Raw genomic sequence first — 14,687 nt, 5'->3', positions numbered from 1 at the left:
ACGTGAAAAAGTCTATCTAGGAATACTGAAAAAAGTGAGATGACTGTAGCAGAGAGGTCTGGATTTTGAGACAGATGTTTTTAGATGTTGGACAGAAGATTACGTCAGTAATCTCTACCAGTGATGGAAATAAGACAGAAAGAGAGAGAGGGATTGACTTAATTCAGGCAGTGAGGCGGAGATAAATTCAACTCTAAGGTTATCGAATGGCACTGTATGAGGATAGTAATTAAAAATGTAATTTAAGAGGTTAGATAATGCAGCAGTTATGCAACCTCAACCATATGGGCAGTAACCGGCTCCTGTATCATTAATTAGCAGCAGAATAATTTTGACCACAGCATTTTGCTTTTGTAATAAATATTTATGATTTTTCATCAACTGAAACATAAGTGATTTCCTCTGAATGAATCACAATTTAAGTCAGGAGATTTTGGAAGAATATTCCAACAATGACAATAAACAGAATACTTGTGAACCTTTTTTCAAATATGTCTTTGCATTTTATTTGACATTAAAGCAAACAAATTCTAAAACCTCATTTGATCAGAATTTTATTGTTTCCATTTATTGAATATATTACAAAGGAACATGCAGGACAAACGCTAATTTTCATAGTCATCACATAAACAACAAACATGTAAAATTGTGCCCTGGGGTTAAAATAAAAATGGTAAAATACTAGTTAAGCTAAAGTAATGAAGCGATATTGTATGTCGGTCAGGGTTCATAAACAATAACAATAATTATTATAATTAACTACTGAATTGAATACATCTTCAAAGCAAAATAAACCTTCATTGTATCCCTTTTTATTTGCACTAAATACTGGCTGCATCAGAAATTCATGATATGTAAATGTATGTGTTTAAGTGTCAGATGGGTCCAGAAAGGTTTCTGTCCACTAAGCAGCAAAATGGACAGACAGCAGTTTATAAATACCTGTTTACAGATAAATGTAAAGCATGTTGCATACTGATTTTTACAGTCAAAGTAATCTGTTTGCACTACTTCACTTTTTCCCAGTTTTTATTGTATCCTTCATATTTCAAACTACAAACAACGTGGACAGCACACGTAGACAGGCAACAAAACCAAGTAGGAAGTTACGCTTCAATACTTTTCAAGGGGCATTATGTGCAGTTATGTGTTCACATTGTGTGAGGATACCATCAGGTGCCACTGCATTTACAGAAAGACCGGAACCAGAGGGAAATGGATCAGTCAGATAAAGAAGTTATTTTGAAGGTTCATACTGAATCAAACGGAGGGCTTCTTCATTTTCCAACAGTCCTTTGATGAACTCTCCTTCTGCAACTCGGTCTAGAGAAAACAAAATAAATACCAAAACATACAGTTACCCCATGATTAATGCATACTTATTCATTTTTGTACACACATTTAATAATAGAGTATAAATGTATTTCCGAAGAAATAAAAGATTTAAAATGATAGTGAGTAAGATTGTTCTGGTCAAACTGGAACAGAGATTTACAAATATTGAAAACAATTAGAAATGTCTGCAGTTTTTTAAAATCCTTTTGCATTTATGACCTTAATTAAAAACAAAGAAATTTCTGGCTCCAGTTGTAGACAATTGAAGAAGAACCAGATTTTTTTTTTTTAAAGATTTAAAACAAAAACTCATCTACCACTTTTGCTCTTGAGACATTTCACTACATTGTTAATTTGCTACCATCAATACTACTTCATCGTACCGTTGTCACCCTTATCGAAGACTTTCCAGAGTTTGTTTGCCCTCTTTTCAGGTGTGTTTTCATCCTCAGGTAGATCACCCACTTCATCTGTCGGTATCAGCTTGAAAATTGACTGTAAAACAGGAAGGAGAGTAAATAAATTGCTCAAGTCAAAATAATGAGTTCTTTTGTGGATTTTCATACAGCACTTTCTCCAGTTTCATCTCATTTCTGTGTTTCTTTTATCTACATTTATTTACAACAAAAGTAACATCCTTCCATAAAGCCATTTATTTGGAGAGCATCTCTGGCTTTATCTAATTATATTTTCTCTTATCTTTTTCATTTATATTTGGCAACGAAACATGCTTACATGGAAAGTGGACAACTGTATATAGTTACAGCGGTGCTGTGTAATTGCTTAATTACTACAACACAAATGCTGCAAGGACATATAAAGAGTGTCAATTGAATGCTTTTAAAACCGTAGACTGAGTGACATTTGCTTGAACTTTACTATGTTTTTTTTTTTTTGGTTGAGAGGACTTTGTGTAAAGTATATTCATATGAAACTACTTTCATAGATTTCAAGAAAATATAGTAGTATTTGTTTTAATGCAATTGTTTATCCTCACAAGGACATATTACATGCACTTTTATTACAGTTCTTGCATATCTTGTTTTAGTCACCATTTTGGATAAATTAAATAGGACATAACTTCCCTTCTAAGGTGTCTGAATGTTCAGAAAGATTTGAAACACGAAGTCTCAAGAGCTGCTTTATAACATCCAGTCATTCGCACACTGATAATGGTAAGCTACAACACTGCAGCCACAGCTACCATGGGGCAGTCTGACAGAAGTGAGGCTGCCATGCACTGGTGCCACCGGGCCCCCTGGCCACCACCAGGCCCCTGCACCACAAATAGCAGACAAGGTGAGTGAAGTACTTTGTCCAAGGACACAACGACTAAGACAGACAGAGCATGGGTTTGAATCAAAAACCCATTACAGGACGAACTCTTCCCACCATCGCCCTGTTTTTTACATTATCTAATTGCAGTATCACTTTATCAAAATTTTAAAAAAAGAGAAAAATTTAGCCTTCTCAGCAATTACTTTCAATATTTTGGCTTTTTAGATATTAGCTGCTTTATTGCTGTTGTAAATTTACCCTGAAAAGTGCATCCATGCAGTCAGTGTTACTAAGCTGTCTTCTGACTCCAGCATAAGCTTAAACTGTTTATCAGCGTGAATGAAAGTCTAATCCTGAAAATATGTTACCTAACCAGTGGAAGGGCCTGACCTTTTGGCTAAAAATAAATTAGGGAACTGACTTCAGACCAGACATGGACAAGAAACAAGTTCATAATGTGGTCACAAAACAACCATTATTGTAACAAAAGCAGGTTGGGAAATTTAACAAAATATTAATTTTTGACAAGGAACATTGCAGATTAATGTCCAAAAATGTCGGTTCATCCAATTATTAAAATTTGCCATTAAGAATCAAATCACTGAACTTAGAAAGTCAAAATCATTGGAAACCTGTACTTGCTTGTGTGTATAAATCTACATCAACACAGTGGCTCAACATCTCTTCTAAGAAAAGAAAGATGGTGAGAAACCTGGGGAGAATTGTAGGCTTTGTGAACTAACTCCGTCAATACAGATGTGCTACTTCCTTCACAGATCACAGTCTGTGTACTCTTTGCCATGGAATACCAATAAAGATCTGCAACTTTCCAATCATGATAAAAACTGACATGTAAAATGTAAGGCAGATATTTCTGATAGTCATTATCCAGTTATCAATTGATCTACTCCAGTTGTTTATGCTATGCTCTGAAAATATTGGAAATAATAAATAATAGTAAAAATATTTACAGTTTCACAGCCTGAAAATTGAAAAAACTATTGTCAAGCTCTATGTTGATGACACAGTTTTCTCCAGCTATGTATCCAAAACTCACTGTGCAGATTTCTGTGACCTCTGACTTGGTGATGTATCCGTTCTTGTCCACATCAAACAGCGAAAACGCCCATTCAAGTTTGCTCGTGGTCTTCCCCGTTCCAGTCATGTGGAGGGCGATGATGTACTCCTTGAAGTCCAGCGTGCCGTCGTCATTAGTGTCGAAGGAGCGGAAGACGTGCTGGGCATAAGTGTTTGCATCGCTGTCTGGGAAGAACTTGCGGTAGATATTCTGAAACTCGTCTTTCGAGATGCGGCCCGATGGACACTGCTTTTTGAAGTTCTCATACCACTGGACAATCTCAGTCTCTGAGAACTTGGTGTTGAGTTTAAGGTCCTCAAGGATCTCCTTGGACACAGCTCCACTCTTGCTGTTACCCATTACTGCTGGTGTTGGAAATCTGTTTAGAGGTTTAACTTGTCGGCCCTTGGTTTTTCAATGGCACTTGTAGCACAACTTCAGCCTCTGAAGTTTCCTACTCTATTTTGTGAATTAGTAAAAGAAAGACTATTTATGAGACACAGCTAAAATGTTCTTGATGCTGGTGTTGGCCTGGTGTACAACTCGTAGACACAAATGCTGTGAAAAGAGCAGAAGGCACTTGGTAAGCTCATTAGGCCTACGATTAGATCCGGTAAGAGGTGTCAAGGACATGTTTTATCTTAGGTCAAATCTCAAATGCTTGTTTTTCGTTCAGTATGAAGTGGGTTCTCTGACATGTTGTAGAATCAAATCAGGTTAAAAAGTATTGAAATGCTGTGAGGTGAGATAGGAGTGGGTGTGAATGCTGAACATGTTTCACGTTGCCGCAATATCATCCCATGTGTACTGCTATTAAATGCATCTCATAGATTTTAATATCTATACAACATAAATATACAAGAAAAATGAACAACTGAAATGCTTATTTAGTAATTTTCATCTTTTGTACACACATTTACTCACTTAGTCCTAATTAGCCCAAATGATTGTAAAATATAATTTATTTTCTGGTGACATATTTCTGTAATTATAGAGTTGTGTTAAACTATATTTGCAAACTACTATTATTCTAAAGTGTGTGGGGGTTTTAGAAATCGCTCTTCTAAATTATCATTCAATGGGCTAAGGGAGAAATTTAATAAAACAAATAAAAAAAAAACAACCAGAAAGAGACTTGAAATCTCTAGACACTGGTAATCCTCTATTGCTGCCATAATCCAGAGTGACAAACGACTTGGAGTGACCTCAAATACAACCTCTAAAGCTGTAAGAGACACAGCAAAGGTAAGGGAGGCTGAAACTATAAGCTCTACAGGCAAAAATACCAGGGCGGTGATAATAAATGGGAGAAAACTGATTTCTATGGTATTTTGGTGTCAGAGGTGACCCAGCTAAGCATATGCTAGTTTGAGAGCAAATCCCCTAACTTGATTCCAGCTTTGTTTTTTTAGTTCTTCAAAGAGTTGCATCATTATATTTTGCAGTAGTCAAGAATGTAATATGTAGTAGTTATATTTGCATAAGACTCTCAGTCACAGTAAATTAAGTGGCCAGGTAACATCTGATGTGTCCAGGGTGTACCCTGCCTTTCACCCAATGACTGCTGGAGAAAGGCAAGGATGGAAACATCTGACATTTTAACATTTCCAAATGTTAAAATTTTTGTTTTTGTGATCTGGAAGGTCATGACATTTTTCTACTAGTCATAGAGAGCTCCAAAGTTCCACCATTTTAGAAAAATATTACAAATTTTATTTTGAACATTGTAAAGTTGTCAAATGGTTCCAGCTATTAGTGGTTTGATAAAAGAACTTCCACTAACACCTCATACTTTTAAAAATTTAACATTGCATTTAAGTGGCATTTTGGACTGACTGATTACAGATATAATATGCCTCCTCAACAATGTTTTTAGTTGGGGGTTTTCAGTTATGTGTTGACTTGAATTAGTCGAACAAAATTAATTCACATTGACAAGACACATTTTTAAGCAAAACCTGAAACTGGTTGTTTCTGAATTGTGGCACAGTCTATAATAACATTAACATAAATATTTGTTTGAACAAATAGGAGTATACTAAATCGTTTTTTTCAGAATTTGAGAATTCTTCAAAATCTCAAACATCTATAGTTCTATACCTGAAAACAATGTCATAGTGTCATAAAGTAGAGTTTACCTCCAACTCAAAAATCACACTGAACATTTTAGAAGTTCCTCAGTCAAACTGAAGTGATTAATGTCTCATTATTCTGTGTCATCAAAGGAAACAATACCATTCCAAGATCTTCTCTCAATCATTTTTTAAAATAAATTCTATATTAAGTAAATGTCAATATTTCTTCAAATTAATCTTCTCAATCAGAACATTTCAAACCCAGTTATCATCCTTGAATCTTACAGCACATGCTAAATGATTTACTTCTACACCAGCTCAGTTTCAGGTATCTCAGATAAACACACAGAACCTCCAGACCACAATGGATAAAGGACAAGTCAGACTTATTCAACAGCAGCATAAAGCAACAACAGTGTGAACAAACAGCTTCCAGTTCGGTTTGTGTCCTACCTGTGTGAGCAGTGGAGCGGTTTGGTGCTAACAGTGATGCTCTGACTGTGAACAGCAGAGGAAATCAGGTTCCACCTGCTGAGATAAGTCAATTGGACCGGCTTCCCCCTCAGAGGCGGAGCCACACTAACATCCAGAAGAACTCTGACAGCTTCAGGAAAATGAATTTCCCTTTCTTTTTTGTAAAAGTTGACAAAGTCTACCTCACAAGTAGCTGCTTTGGATTTCTAGACCACCAATTGGTTAATGTCTTTTTTCTTTTTAAAATGATGCTTTTTCCCCAAAACGTGTAAAAGTACATTCATTCTTAGTTAGGAATATTTTTAATAAACCTGTGATAAAACACATGAAGTTGAAATTCTGTATAGTCAAAACTAAAGACATGGATGCAAATCAAGTACAATAAGAAACTTACTTGATTTATTTTTTTTAACTTTTGGTGGGCTCAGGAGAAATGCCTCACTCAGGGTGTCGTCGGTGGCAGAACTGCAACTGCTGAAGTTAACAGACTTTCTTAAGTCAGTGGTGTCCAGGATCTTTGCCACGTTGGTGGAAATTGTAGGGCAGAAAGCAATTATCAGCCACAAAACTTGATTTTTGAATAAAAAACATTGTTTTACATGCTCAACTACAAACAAAACAAGGAATATTTTATTGAAGGAAGAGAGCTGTATGAAGTCATCCCTAGCCACACCAACAGCCCCTGGGCCGCACTTTGGACACCCCTGTCACAAAGGGCTCAAACTTTGAACAACAGCTAAAGTCTACCACTAATCATTAAATATGGAAAAAATTACTATGACCTAAATATAAGCTTTAAGAAATACAGTACTGAGACATAGCATATGTACAACCTCAGGATTTTTTTAGGTCAGCTTTTGACAATGTCAGCCATGTTGAATAAATAAAATAATGTACAGAATTCTGAGCCAAATAACCTTCTTAGGGTTTGTAGCAGCAGTGTTATAGAAAATCACTGATTTGTGTATGTGTGTGTGAAATAGTGTCACTTTACTCAGCTATACTACTTTAAAGGTAACGTTGGTTCTAAATCTCCAGTCTACCTGGTAGATTTCCAAGAGACCTTGCCAGCTAATGGTGCTAATGTGGTGCCAGAGTTCCAGAGTTGATGAGTTGTGTTGTTGTTTACTATAGAAAAGAGATTATTATTGATTTTTTTTAAAAACCAAGAAAGATAACCATAGTGCTCAAACTAAACAAATAGGGTATCATCAGGTCTGATCAGTTGCATGTTGCATGACTTGCCTAAAATTTCTGAATAAACATGACAGAATTCATTTTATCTTCATAGAGTGTAGGAAATATTTTTCATAATGTATCAGTTAGGTTTCATAATAATATGCACCTATAAAACCTTATTTAAGCAAATGTGTGTTTTTGACAATCAAATTGAAACTACACAAAAAATGTTCCGAAACGGATTGGAAATGACTTGTGATCTCCGAGCCGCCTTCGCACCTGCTCAGAGCGAGGTGTGGGTTTCCTTATGTACAGATTTGCAGTTACAGCAAAGCAGATGGAGGATTCAGCAGTCAACACTTAGTTAATTAAGAGCATTTAAATCCCGTACCGACTGCAGCAGAGCCACCCACCGGATTTAAACCGTTAAGTCCTGACCTGATCAAAGGTTCACAGTAGTTTTGGAAACAACTATGCTTTATTTTTACCACTACTAAATCCTACAGAGTAATTGTGGTTCAGTCAACTGGCTTATTTTAAGCTGAAGTTCAATGCAAGTCAAAGTGCTGCAGGATATTTACTACCTGCTTGTCTGCACACATCTTCCCTCCGTAAAAGCCTCAAACACAATGTCTATCCGCCGGACAGACATTGGGTAATCAATGATGCTATTTTATAGCTATGGCTAAAAGTAGAAAAGATATTTCATCTAAGCTCAACTGGACCAGTGCTGGTCAAAAAATGTGTAAAAATAATTGGCTATTTTCAAAGGAAGATCAATTAAAGACAATCAGGAAGCCCAAAGAGAGATTGATCAAAACTAGTTGAAGATATTACACACATGTAAACCTTTAGAAAGGAAAACATGTAGAAAAAAAATATGAATCAAGACTTTTGTGCTGTTTGTACATTCCATGTGTGTTAATTGTTTTATACAGATAATTCTCAAAATTATTACCATTCTTCAGCTTTATTTGTAAAAAAAAAAAATCCTTTTGAGGGAGGGTGGAGTTAAGGAAGGCTCCAAGCAATTTCATTTTTCAAAAGTTGAAACGAAGTTTTTAAATATACTGGATAAAATACAATTCTTTCTCACGGTCTGATATTATGTTTAACAAAATGCCAAAATAAAGAGAAAATATTCAAATTTTAATTTGTAGGAAATTTTTTTTTATATATATATACAAATCTTTATACTCTCAAATACTTTGACCTGGTCAAATCTTTTTTCTCTGTCTTTCTCATTTCACTTGTAAGCCATATTTTTGTACAACTTTTTGTGATCTGGGTCATGTTTGAACTCTGCTTAAGCTCTATGTTTAATCCATTCCACAATTTCACTGCACACACAGAAATGCAAAAGTGTTGCTATGACAAAATGTTTTACATTTTACATTCATCTCAACAAGAAAATCATATTTGAATCCAGCCAGGGAATAATATGTTTATTATTTTGTATGTTATTTGTTCTGGCAAAAAATGGAAGAGAGCAGATAAGTATTTAATGTTTTTGATATCAATGAGGTTGCATAACTACCTCCCCAGGGCTATGTCAAATAATTCAAGAGCCACTGCACAATTTAATATCTAAAGTAACTTTGTGGTCATTTAAAACAGTTGGATCTTGCAGAATGACTTTGTAAATGTTTTATAGGAGGTTTTATAGGAGGCTTGGAGGAAGGATCTGTGACAACACTCCTTTGTGAACCTCACTGAATGAGTTCTCTAGTTCAGCAACAGCTTGATGCATGGTGAGAAAAACACTGTCTGGATATTATTTTAGCCAGAGTTCTTCTGCCACCCACCACCTCCAACAGGTGCACAGGGGCATCCGACCTAGACGGAGCTGGCCTTCCCTTCCTAATGAGCTTATCCAAATGCTGCCTTTCAGCAGTAGATAAGCTGCTGCTCCGACACAAAACACCATAAAAGATGTCTGATGTCAATGCAGAGAAAAACAAAATGGTTCAGAAGCGCCTCATGCACTTCAACAGACCTCCTCAGGTAGAATCTGCAGTGACTTTTCTTGTAATGAGCATCAGCGTAGTGACTCCAGTTCGGGTTATTGTTCAGGTGAAGACCGAAGCCCATTATTTCTATGTAAGTTTCCTGGATATTTTATGGTTAGAAGCTATGATGGAGACTAAGAAAAAATAAGAATTAAAGTATAAAATTACCAGAATAAAGTGGAAATAGTATGACAATAAAGTCATAATGATGCGACAATAAAGTCACAATATTTTGAGAATGAAGTCACAGTATTACTATGAAGTCATTTCATTATGAGAATGAGTTTTACTAGAATAAAGTCAAAATAATAGGAGATAAAGTTGCGATAGTGTGAAAATAACGTAAGAATAAAGAATAAAGCTGTATTATGAACCTAAATGACCAATACTTCTTGGTATTGTTTTACTTTTACTTATTAATACTCCCTTTTCTCTGGTGTACCTCTGACTCGCTCCCTTTTTATTGCTTCTCATTCGGTATCCATCATCCTTCCTCTTCCAGTCAGGATCCCCCTACCGGCCTCACACTGTAAAGAATCTGTATTTATTGGATAAGCAGGATTTTTGTTGTGTGGCTTTGTGGACCAGCCTTAACCTCACACAATCCACAGTCTGACCTTTGACCCTTAACTTGGCTTGGATTAAGTTCCAAGAAAGGGAATCCTTTAACTCAGAGAAGCCACGAATTAAAGTTGAAGCAGAAAGAGTCAAACAGCAAAGGTGGTGACGCAGTGCACTGTAAGGAGGATTTGGCACCAAGCAGACAGCGAGCCTTAGAAACCTGGTGACTGTAATAAAGTTGAGCTGACAGTTTTCTAAAAGCTCTTTGGCCAGAAGTCAAGGTGTCTATTTTCAGAAAAAGAAAGTTTAATCTAGAAACACTTAGAGTCACATGACCCTAAGTGAGGTCAGCTCCAGGACACAGTGGAGAAAATAAGGGATGGCTGCAGGTCTGTTTTTATTTATAGCAAAGTCTGGTTCCTGTAGGAAGCCATTTAAATTCAAAGCTCCTGTCACAATTGCTGTAAAGGATCAAATTATCCAATATATCAAATTGCTGGTCTAGATATGGCCAATATTTTTTATGAACAATGTATAACTTAAGTTAGAGACGCTGTCACAATTGTCTCAAAGATGTTTGGGGTGTATGATTTACTTACTACGTTTTGGTAAGAGTCTACTTTTTTGTTAAAAACTCCCATCTATGGTAATCAGCTTGCATTTGGAGTGCGCAAGAAGCTTAAGTGTTTAACCTGCACCACATTTTATGTAAAACAAGTCAAAGGTCTGTCAGTCTGTGGTGGAAGCAGAGGTGAGGATTAAGGAGGAGTTAGGATCCAAGCAGGAAAAAGAAAAGAAGCATAAATCATAAATGTAACAGCTAAAATCCAGTTACTAATCATGTTTATTCAATGAGAACAAAATGTCAAGAAATAGAATAACCTTTCACAAGGTTAAAAGATAAAGAGACTGGGGTCTTCTTTGCACAATCTCTCTTTCATTCATCTCACATCCTATCAATATTACACCAGAGAAATAAGACTTTATATCTGGACTACATTTCATGTCTGAGATGGCTAAGGAACAAAGAGGATGTTGTGTCTTATTTTTGTGTTGATGCAGGTCATTTGTTTTGGATCATAGTCCTGTTGAAGAACGCAACAATGAAACATTTTCAGTTTTCTGGATAAACAGAAAATTAGACTTTATTGTTCATTCACGTGAAAATTTGTCTTTGATTTTTGCCCAACACCACCACACAAAGAAATGTCTTGTTCTTCCATTTGTCATGCTGTGTTTTCCAACATGTTTTAAGGACAGTTTGTAATTCTTTGAATATTTTTGATTGGAAAAAAAAATTACAGAAAAGGGTAAAAATGTTTCCTCCAACGTTTTATACACAAATTCTGGAATACATTTGGTTACTGAAAAAAAATGAATCAAACTTAAGACACTCATTAAAGATATAAGTTTGACTGCTATTGGAAATATGTTTTGTTTTAGTGACCATAATTTCTTAAGAACCAGAAGAACAACACAGAGCTGACGTTCCAGAGCCATGTCTTCATAGTTCCCTAAATTTTCACAACAGAAGTGAGTTACTGATCAGGGATCACAGAGTGACTCACCTGGCATCAAAGAGCTTCTGGCTTAAATCCTCCTCTGACCACTGATCAAATGCTGCTTTTTGTAGAGTATGTTTCCCTCTAGAGGACAAACCAGGAAGATGTAATGAAATTACCCCTGCCTAGGCTGCAATTTGTAAAAAATAAAAAATAACACTAAAATACCACTTTATTGAATGATAGCTAGAAAATGCAAACACTGGTTAATAGTAAACATTTGAGTAAATACTTTGCAGGTGAAGGTGTACATATGCTGAAATGATGAATGTACATATCTAACACTTGTTTTGATTCAGTAACATTTTCTGAAAATACTGTCAGACACGATTTGACTGTGAATAATATTTGTTTCTCCGATGGGAGAAGATCTTGCGGCTGACTCGGCGGGCGAGCCGGTCGACAGCGGAGTTGAGATGTCCGTGCTCCTTCTTGGGGGGCAAACCCTCGATGTTCCCACTGTACCACAGAACCCATCCAGCCAGAGACGCAACTAAGAAAAGGATTCCTGAACAAATGTTATACAGAACCATATGTTAGGTTTTTAAAATTCTTAACAGCACAAGTCAATTGGCAAAATGAGTTTTTGATCAGATTTTAGCACAACTTTCAAACTAAAAAAGGAACAAGAAAAAAATATGGGTTCAGAGGAAAATACTTCCAAAGTTTTGTACCAAATATATTCGATCCTAAACATTCAGACTACACACATTTAAAGCACAGTTCTCATACAGTCTCTCTGCATGGGAACTGCACCAAATACGTTTTTTACAATTTGTAAAAAAGAAATGAAATGTCAATTCTTGGGTTTTGCAAATCCAGAAATAATCAAACTTAAAGCCTAAAAACATACTGTTAAAAAGCATAAACACAGCAAGTACGTGGAAAATTTTGGTTCAACATTGATATGACCATAGGGGGCAGCAGCAGCCAAATACTGCTTAGCAATTGCATCTGATTAATTGATCTGACCACCGATAAAAAAGCAAGAGTTTTCTCAGGCTGTTGCTCTGGATCATAAAACAATTGTATTAACTAGAGAAATAACCAGCACTGGCCTTAGAAAAGCCATTGTTCAGCCCAGTGAACTAGGAAGGGATATAAGGCTATTTTTTCCAAACTATTTCAAGTCTTTCATCCTGCAGAGTGAGAAGATTTATTACAACTGTCAAACAATTTAGACTGCTGCTCATCTCTCCAAATATAAATTTAGCTTAAGGCCAGACTGTACTTTAAGCTAAGGTTCAGTCTGACACAAAATTTTCCTCATCAGGCAAAATTGGTTTATCTATTCTGTATATGAATCTTTTACAAGCAATGACAATGAAACTGCTCTCTGTATTTAATAAGGTTTTCTTTTCTCCAAGAATTTCTTGATAGTTTCTTGCTAATTTAATTACATTAAATTGCCATAAAATAGTATGGCAACATCAGCTACAGCAAAAACATGTGAGCATTAAAATAAAAAAACAAATTTAGATAAATACCGCTATAAACCAAGACGTCTCCACATTCTTCTCCATTTAACTTCAAAGAGGCAAAGACTCCCACCAGCAGAGAGGCGCCTCCCAGTAGATCCATCAGCACAGCAATCACCAACGCCACCTTGCAGTGAGACAGGTCATCACACAGACCCATGGCGAGACTGCAAAAGCGGGAAAGGACGTAACATTTTTATTAGAAAAAAAAAAAATTCACATTAACAAAACTAATTAAAGCTTCAAAGTCACATAAAATCCACCATACTTACATTTCTTTTTGACTGGAAATATCCCACTATTGTGGTAATTATGTGTATGATGGAGAGATGTATAGATGAAATTAATTTTTTCTGTTAAGACAATTTTATCTTGTAAATTCTGATGTAATTGTTATTTTTTCCCATAATAAATCAGCTGTGTTCACAGTGTTGATATCCTCTTTAACTGTTACATACATAATCTGAATCTGACAGGATCTTAAAGAAATAAAAAAATTAAAATTATTTATTTTAAAACAAAAAAATATCTGCAAGTGAAATGCTAAATGAGAGTGAAACAGATATTGAGAACAATTTTAGTGTTTAGAGCAGGAAACTTTAAAGTAAGACTTGATGGGTTTTTTTGGTGTTTTAAACTTTTTTTTAGATAATTTTTATTCTGCTCACTTTTATAAGCTCCTTAATATTATAGTTTTATAATTTGAGGTCATGCAAATATTTATCCAAGGCTCGCTGAGAACAAGCTGATGCATCTCGACTGGTAAATACATGTGCATATGTGTAATATAAAAACTTTGTTAAATGCATTAATAGAAGATAATATCCACTGTGTAGGTGATTAAATGGCTAACTGTAGCATTAGTAGATAATGTACCTTAGCAACATATTTGAGAAAACATTTTAGACTTTCAGTCTTTCAGACTGTACCTTGAGATAAGAATTTAACTTTTCTCACGCTGACATCCTAAAAATCACAGAAAGCAGAGATTTTAAAGTTCAAGTAATTGAACTCGCTCTGGATGAATTTAAACACAAATCTTTAAACTGCCTTACTTGTTCTTTCGACTCGTGCCGATGAAAACGGCTCGCTGAGAGTTTGGTTTGAACTTTTCTCTTCAGTTTCTGTACTTCCGTGTTTACTGGCTTCAATTTTCTCTGCCACCTGGGCCCCTCCCTTTAGGTGAGACGGTTTGCCGCGTTCACTGATAAACTCGGAATTTTGGCCTTTCAAATTCGGAAAAGGCTACACAAACTTTACCACAAGCCAGAATACAAAGACTTGTCACCACAAACTCATTTTGCATAGTTAACTAAATTAAAGAAGAGGAACTTCGGTTTTTTTTTTTCAAGCTCATTTTTTAAACTTACGAACTCCTTTTGGGAGATTTTTCAAATTATTTATTTATTTAATAAAGAGAGGAGCACACTGTTTTCTTGATCCAAACAAATCAGAAAACCATCAAAACAAATGTTTTCTTGTAACTTTTGTATAATATTGCTATATGTGTACACAGATGGAAACCTAAGATTTTTTTTATCTGCGATGCACATCCAATACATGCTCTTTTTTTTTTTAGTTCATTCGGTAATTATCATCCTTTCAGTAATAAAGCAACGAATAAAAATGTGTTTTGGGTATTTTTTTGGTTAAAAATC

At 35.5% G+C, this 14,687-nt stretch overlaps 2 protein-coding genes across 2 annotated transcripts; both read right to left on the bottom strand.

The window, feature by feature from the left end:
* Positions 1–480: 480 nt before the first annotated feature.
* Positions 481–6,279, bottom strand: LOC102238149 (recoverin-like). Its single transcript, XM_005808167.2, has 4 exons — positions 6,220–6,279; positions 3,671–4,249; positions 1,719–1,830; positions 481–1,323 (listed from the first exon to the last, which is right to left on the bottom strand). Exons 2-4 carry the CDS (start codon positions 4,049–4,051, stop codon positions 1,238–1,240), a joined length of 579 nt encoding a protein of 192 aa, XP_005808224.1. The 5' UTR covers positions 4,052–4,249; positions 6,220–6,279; the 3' UTR covers positions 481–1,237.
* Positions 6,280–10,845: 4,566 nt separating this feature from the next.
* LOC102237889 (transmembrane protein 238-like) lies at positions 10,846–14,180 on the bottom strand. The gene is made up of 3 exons (XM_005808166.2): positions 14,085–14,180; positions 13,039–13,196; positions 10,846–12,059 (listed from the first exon to the last, which is right to left on the bottom strand). The coding sequence occupies exons 2-3, from the start codon at positions 13,187–13,189 to the stop codon at positions 11,872–11,874; spliced, it is 339 nt and encodes a 112-aa protein (XP_005808223.1). The 5' UTR covers positions 13,190–13,196; positions 14,085–14,180; the 3' UTR covers positions 10,846–11,871.
* Between the last annotated feature and the right edge of the window lie 507 nt (positions 14,181–14,687).

The sequence above is a fragment of the Xiphophorus maculatus genome, chromosome 13 (assembly GCF_002775205.1).
Source record: "Xiphophorus maculatus strain JP 163 A chromosome 13, X_maculatus-5.0-male, whole genome shotgun sequence".
Lineage (NCBI taxonomy): Eukaryota > Metazoa > Chordata > Actinopteri > Cyprinodontiformes > Poeciliidae > Xiphophorus > Xiphophorus maculatus.
This window is presented reverse-complemented; position numbering and strand designations above follow the sequence as displayed.

What these genes read in the sequence shown, in the direction of transcription:
- LOC102238149 (XM_005808167.2), bottom strand. Translation starts at nt 4,051, where the DNA reads ATGGGTAACAGCAAGAGTGGAGCTGTGTCCAAGGAGATCCTTGAGGAC. An exon ending in AGGTCACAGAAATCTGCACA is followed by an intron (nt 1,831 to 3,670) that starts GTGAGTTTTGGA and finishes CCTGTTTTACAG; the next exon opens with TCAATTTTCAAGCTGATACC. An exon ending in CTTCGATAAGGGTGACAACG is followed by an intron (nt 1,324 to 1,718) that starts GTACGATGAAGT and finishes TGTTTTCTCTAG; the next exon opens with ACCGAGTTGCAGAAGGAGAG.
- LOC102237889 (XM_005808166.2), bottom strand. Translation starts at nt 13,189, where the DNA reads ATGGGTCTGTGTGATGACCTGTCTCACTGCAAGGTGGCGTTGGTGATT. An exon ending in AGACGTCTTGGTTTATAGCG is followed by an intron (nt 12,060 to 13,038) that starts GTATTTATCTAA and finishes ACATTTGTTCAG; the next exon opens with GAATCCTTTTCTTAGTTGCG.